Source organism: Limulus polyphemus, unplaced genomic scaffold (assembly GCF_000517525.1).
Source record: "Limulus polyphemus unplaced genomic scaffold, Limulus_polyphemus-2.1.2 Scaffold4805, whole genome shotgun sequence".
In the NCBI taxonomy this organism is placed as follows: Eukaryota; Metazoa; Arthropoda; class Merostomata; order Xiphosura; family Limulidae; genus Limulus; species Limulus polyphemus.
The window spans coordinates 26,262-32,894 of NW_013670415.1; the positions used below are offsets into that span (position 1 = coordinate 26,262).

The following is a 6,633-nucleotide window of genomic DNA, read 5'->3' on the forward strand; positions in this document are numbered from 1 at the left end:
GGACACTGGTAACAACGTTCAATGAAGCTCATAGAGCAGTGTTGCTCAACCGGGGTACCACAAACTTTTAATAAAATATTGACCCCTCCTTTGGCTAAGTCACTGTTAACCAGGCTATAAAACGTTAGGGGTGCAGTGAAAATTGTAGGCTACGTGTAGGGGTGTTTCGAGCGAAAAAAAATCAAAGGCTGAGAAACATTGCCACAGAGGAGCAATTCTTTTTTTCTGGAGGTAGATGGGATTGAATTGAGGGTGGGAAGAGGAAAATAAAACATTGATGGAGACATAAAGCTAGAATAAAAGTGTAAATAAGTTACTAATAGCTTTATTTTATTTTACTTTTGTTATACCAGAGATTATAGGAGTTTTGTAGTTGCCGCTGGTTAGAAGAAACAATCTTTCCGCGTTTTCTAAAACATTGAGTGTAATTCTATGTGTTTACATAACAAGAATAGATATGAATCTTAAAAAGGTCAGATTCAATTCTTATACATATTTTACGTGACATTACGTGATATTTCGAGTATTCCAAATGTTGTTGATCAATTTTAAGGAGACGCACATCAAAATTTGGAAAAGGAGGGGGGGGGGGAGAAGTGATTGTGTTAATAATAATGCAAAGGGGAACAAATTATTGGATTAATTCAAAAGTTTAAAAAAATGAAACAATGTTTGTATATATTTTTTTCATTTCCGAGAATAAATAGTGCATTATTACTGGTGACATTTTCTTTCAGTGATATTAATACCGTTACCACTTTTTTAAAATATCAAGGCGTTTGCACGCAACATTCACATGAAGAACTGAAAGAGAGAAAAAATACAATAAATGAACATGTTCAGTAAGTCCTGAACACAGTCAGGTTGACGAAAATGAATTTTTCCTATATTTTAGAAATTTTCAGTTTATACATTAATTTCACGTGTTTTATCAAAGCAAGTATTACACACTCTGGAATGTACAGGCTTACATTACTTGTATATATTACATAGGAAGATAATAGCTAGTAATAGCTTACTAAATATTAAAGTTTAAAAGTTCTAGAAAATATGAACAACATTTTACGTAAACGATCTCTAAGGAAGCCGCGATGGAACATTGACCACATATTCTTTCTCACAGCCTTAAACGTTTCTTTTTTTTTAATCATGCTTATTAACATTTAGTATATTAAACTAAGGTATTTCTTGGCCTATGCAAGTCAGCATCTGAATCATTAAAAGCAAACATTGGTCAACCACCCTCTCCCTTGTGACAAAACGAACGCAACCCGTTCTATGAAAGGTTAACTGGAACTTAGAACAAAATGATCATGCGCACAGTCGTTTGTGTGACGACAGATTTTAAGTGAATATTTTATCTTTAAACATGATGGTGAATCAGTGTGTTCTAGTCAACACTAACATTACATTACGAAGGTGTCTAAATCTAGAACTTTATTCCCTACACGAATGAGAATAGTACAAGGTAAATAGTGGCGTGAATGATTAACAAGGAGAACGAAGTTTCACCTTGTTACGACAGTGGAAGTCACGTGACTCTAGTAACACGTCATGAGTTTCTAGAAGGATCGGGGAACATCACGAACAATCCAGTATTTGCTAGACGCCCTCTATTCTTGTATATTTTGTCTCGCTTTATCTGGCGCGCTTATATACAGGAATAGAGGGCGTCTAGCAAATACTGGATTATTCGTGATGTTCCTTCTAGAAACTCATCACGTGCTACCAGCGTCACCTGACTTTCGCTGTCGTAACAACCTGTTTAAATAGAGGCGTGAGTGATTAACAATGAGAACGAAGTTTCAACTGTTTAAATAGAGGTGTGAGTGATTAACAAGGAGAACAAAGTTTCAACTGTTTTATTCAAGTGAAAGTAACAATCAGTGTAAGTAGTACGAGATAGTGAAATGTTATCTACAAACTTGTACTATATATTGAGCAGTAAAACCGAATCGTTAATAACATGTCTAGAGCAGATGTGCTCAGAAATGCATATCTTTGTTGTTGTTTAGTGGTCTGGTAGACGTTATCAAGGGTGTAAAGCGAACTTCGGTCATGTTAGTATTGGTGAATAACAATAATAATAATAAGAGTTGACACGTTCATTCAATTAGTAGACGTTCTCAAGGGTGTAAAGCGAACTTCGGTCATGTTAGTATTGGTGAATAATAATAAGAGTTGACACGTTCAATCACATAGTAGACGTTCTCAAGGGTGTAAAGCGAACTTCGCTCATGTTACTGTTAACGAATAACAATAAGAGCTGACACGTTCATTCACCTGCTGTGCCAACATTAACCTACTTTCAGTTTTTCAGAAGAAGATAGACATTTTATGATTATTTAATGTTCCATTTTGTATTGTTTTATAAAGGGAATAACCAGTAGCAATGTTAGAATTTTGCTTTTGCATAGGATTGTTGTACGTTTTTGATTTTTTTCGTTCGATTGATCTCTGCATGTGGAGCGCTTATTTTGTTATTCTTATAAAGTGACCCAAATGTAAATGCTTTATCCATTCTTGATAGCTGCGGATATCGAGTATTTGTTGTACTAACAATTCTAATCCTGTAAGAGTAAAACAGATTGGGTTATTAGTTGTTTTTTAAGCATCTGTTAAGAAGTTATTGTGAGAAGTGTTGTAAGTATAATCTTATTTTAAACAAAAATTACTATGATAAATAAAAGAAAATTGCAATCTTACACACACACACACACACACACACACACACATGTATGTATCATTCTTTGTATCACACAACATTTCACGAATACGCAAGTCGCAAGTTGTAATTTTTTATTTTTCTAATGCGACATTTGCGTTACTGATGTATTTTAAGAACTATTGAGGTATACGTAGTACCTTGCAGAATCCTGTTGAAATATTTGAGCGGTAAAACATGGTCCGTTCGGTTTGATACTTCCTTATTATGCAAAACCGCTTAAGTTAAGGTAACTTGTGTGTAATTTTGTAATGCAACACACAATAATCTGGGGCCAATCACTACGTATAGCTAGGGTGTGTTTTAAACGAATGAAAATTGTATAACGTGATGTTATTTCAGCATTATTTATCCCTTAGTTATTACATTTTTTATGTTTTTTTACTTGAATTACTGTTTCCTAAAGAAGTTTATTTTTAGTTGCTTTGCATTTCTCAAAAAAAATTATGTTTCGACGTTTTGTAATGGCTCCAGATCTTCAAATTACACAGTTACTTGTATTCAAAGAATAATTTAAAAAATATTTTTCGAAAGTCTAGTTTTCCAAATAAATCACTATTTTGTTTTAAAACAAAATAAATCTAATTTTGGTTATATCTCGTTAAAAAAGCATAATGGTCTCTCAGTATTGTAAATGTTTTTCTGTTTTAACTCTAAAAGCATTATGAATTAGTAATTCGCATTGCAAGATTTTAAAACACTAAACCCCCAGTGTGTTTTTACGAGAAACTAACACTTTTGTTCCTTTGTTGTAATAAATTGTTTTTATTTTTAGAAGTTGACTATGAATAAATAATGAGTACATTTATCAACGCCCTATCACACGGAAAAAATATACACAAAATATTTTATTAAATCAATCGAAACATGTTATTAAAACATTTATTAAGTATGTTTCTTCAACAGTGAAGGTTAAAGCTTTGAGATTCGTTTTTGATGACAATCGTTTGTCATTCGTACACGAAGTTCGTAGAATCTGTTGTTTTTGTTCCTTAAATTTAGCAGGATTCTCGATTCGTCAAATTTAATTCTAAAGAATTACTTTTTGTGTCTTATTGTTTTGGTAAATTGGATTCAAAAAAGGTAAAAAACAACAGTAACAATACAAAATTTAAAATTCATTATTTGTGTCATATATATCTGATAAAGCGCCATCGTGTTCATTCATTAAAGTGTTTCACGATTAGTGCGATTGTGCTTAGAATTCTGACACTGTTTATCTTGATTTTTACATTATAGCCTGACTGGTACGCCTTTTCTTTCCTTTTTTAGGATTGTATTACCATGCGCTTATCTCCAAGAGAACTCGAAGGTCTTCTTGTGCATCAGGCAGGGTTTTTAGCTCAGAAACGATTGGCTCGTGGACTCCGATTGAACCACCCAGAAGCTGTAGCTCTTATCGCCTCTCAGGTATATGTTTTGAAAAGATGTCACTATGGTATGGGGTGCGAAGATGATGTAAATTTCGAGGCTTCTAGATCACGAAGAAAATCAAATGTTGCGAAAATAACCTGAATGAAATGCTTCGAAGTACATTGAAAATATGGAGTCATTTTTACATTCTTAAAAGTCGCCCGATGAGTGCGTCAATCCCACTGTTCGTTGGTAAAAGAGTAGCCCAACAGTTGGCGGTGGGGGGATGATTAGTTGTCTTCCCTCTAGTCTTTCACTGCTAAATTAGGGACGGCTAGCGCAGATAGCCCTCGTGTAGCTTTGCGCGAAATTCAGAAACAAACAAACCAACAAACCACCGCAAGGAACCGAACCGATTTTAGTGTTGTAAGTCTGTAAAGTTACCGCTGATAATTGGTATTGAGAACGAACAAAATGTTATAAACTTGTCATTAGTCTAACGTATGAGCAATTCTTGATAATTTTGAAAACTTGTTGTCCATATTGATATTTCAACTAGTAAAATAGGTACTGAAAATAATATTGTTATTATCTTTTCCACTAAATGTTAAAGTTAGTAGATGATAATTTTAAACTGCACATTGCTGTGAAGTCCAAGTTTAAATCGGGAGCGACCGGATTGCAAAACAATGCACTCGCGGGGTTGTATTGCTAATTAACAATACACTCGCGGAACGGATTGCTAATTAACAATCTAGAATATTGTAGATCCTGAGATTATATTTGAATGTCGTGATATGTCATATATCTCTACCGTTCCAGGGAAAGATGTGACATTAAGATGCGAATAATAGTTAGCTTCTTTAAAAGTGCAATAAATGATATATTTAAATTTTAACAAAATGATCTTTCCAATAGTCAAGGGTTTGTTGAAACCGTGTCGCGGGAAGGATGTGGCCCACTGCCGCCAGATGGACAGCTCTGCTCTAAAGGGAAGAATGCAACTAATTTGAATGTTAAATGATATACACGATTTTTACCAATGTCATTAAACTGAGTGTTATAAGACGACTGCAAATGTATGTCTACAACTCTACCATTGCTGCAAAAAACCTCTGTACGAAAGTATACGAGTGCCGTCACAAGCAGTATAGCTCCAAAGGACGTTATTCCTATCGTGAGAAGTAGCGCCTTTGTTCAAAAAATAATGTGTATTTGTCTATCTTTATGCCCCATTTTTTATTTTTATTCCGAAAGTTCAAGGGTTCCCTTCAAATAATTAATTGTTGTTAGATTAGCATTGTAGATGCATCATTATTTTAAACCACAAGCAAAAGAAACGAATGGGTCATAATATGCATAAAAATAATTAGAATGCACTCCAAAATATAGTACGAAATTGTTGTATAAGCTATTGTAAAATAGAATCAAGACACTGAAGTTTAGTACAATTTTCCAGAAAGAAGGGATTATAATTACTAAGCCACGGCCAGCTATTAGTTATTTCTTGTATTTTACTGATATTATTTTTTCCGAGTGTAAAAAAAAGAAAACTATCAGTACTTTTCATCTTTTAAAATTTGAATATTTTATATAGCTTGATTATATGCAAATTGTATAATTCTCAAACTTACTATGTCTACTCTATCTGAAGTTCTTGAAACAACATATGCAAATCATTTTAAAAATAAACCACAATGCACTCAGTTCATAAAAATGTTGCCGGGATTTTTTTATTTCTGTATGATGGTTACTTTCGATATGTTGTTTACTCTATGTAAGAGAATGGAAATGAACTTTTCACAAATAAAAAGTTCTCATCCGTGTTAAATATAAAACATTAAATATGACTTGTCTTGTATAACTCTTCATCCGGTAGTAGTTAGCGTGCCAGGATTGTGAATCCGAGGATTCATGGTTTGCAACCTGCTTCTGCAAATGCGCGTTCCTCACTTTGGAGTGGTAAGTGCGCAATAAGAATGACAGTCAAATCCTACTATTTGATCAGAGAGTTAGCGGTGGATACTGTTGACTAGCTATCTTCGCCTATGGTCAGCCAATTCAAAATTAGGGATGGTTTTGCGTAGATATCTTTTATATAGCTTTGCGTGAAATTATGAAATAAATCTATAACAAGTAGTGAATTGATTTTTTTCTGATTTGACATCAGTTTCCTGAAAGTGAAAGTATTCAAAGTAAAACCGTGACATTGAATTGCCTGTTTTATTCTCTTTTGGTTAATATCTTCCATAGAACTGTCTGAAAGCGTATTCTGCATTCTCTCTATTTTATATTTTCTTCTAAGTTCTTCGTTTACTTCACTCTGGTATGGCCAGGTGGTTAGGGCACTCCACTCGCAATCTGCGGGTCGCGGGATCGAATCCCCGTCCCACTAAACATGCTCGCCCTTTCAGCCGTTGGGGCGTTATACTGTGACGGTCAATCCCACTATTCGTTGGTTAAAAGAGTAGCCCAAGAGTTGGCGGTGGGTGTGGTGACTAGCTGCCTTCCCTCTAGTCTTACACTACTAAATTAGGGACGGGCTAGCGCAGGAT

The 6,633-nt window shown here is 34.4% G+C and overlaps 1 protein-coding gene across 1 annotated transcript in view; it reads left to right on the top strand.

Moving 5' to 3' along the window:
• Nucleotides 1–6,633, top strand: part of LOC106471710 (urease-like) — a gene marked incomplete at its 3' end in the record, with an annotated part of 55,022 nt that overhangs the window by 1,308 nt on the left and 47,081 nt on the right. The window contains exon 2 of the mRNA XM_013932327.1: nt 3,998–4,135. Coding sequence (XP_013787781.1) covers nt 4,010–4,135 — 126 coding nt within the window. The remainder of the gene's footprint in view (nt 1–3,997; nt 4,136–6,633) is intronic.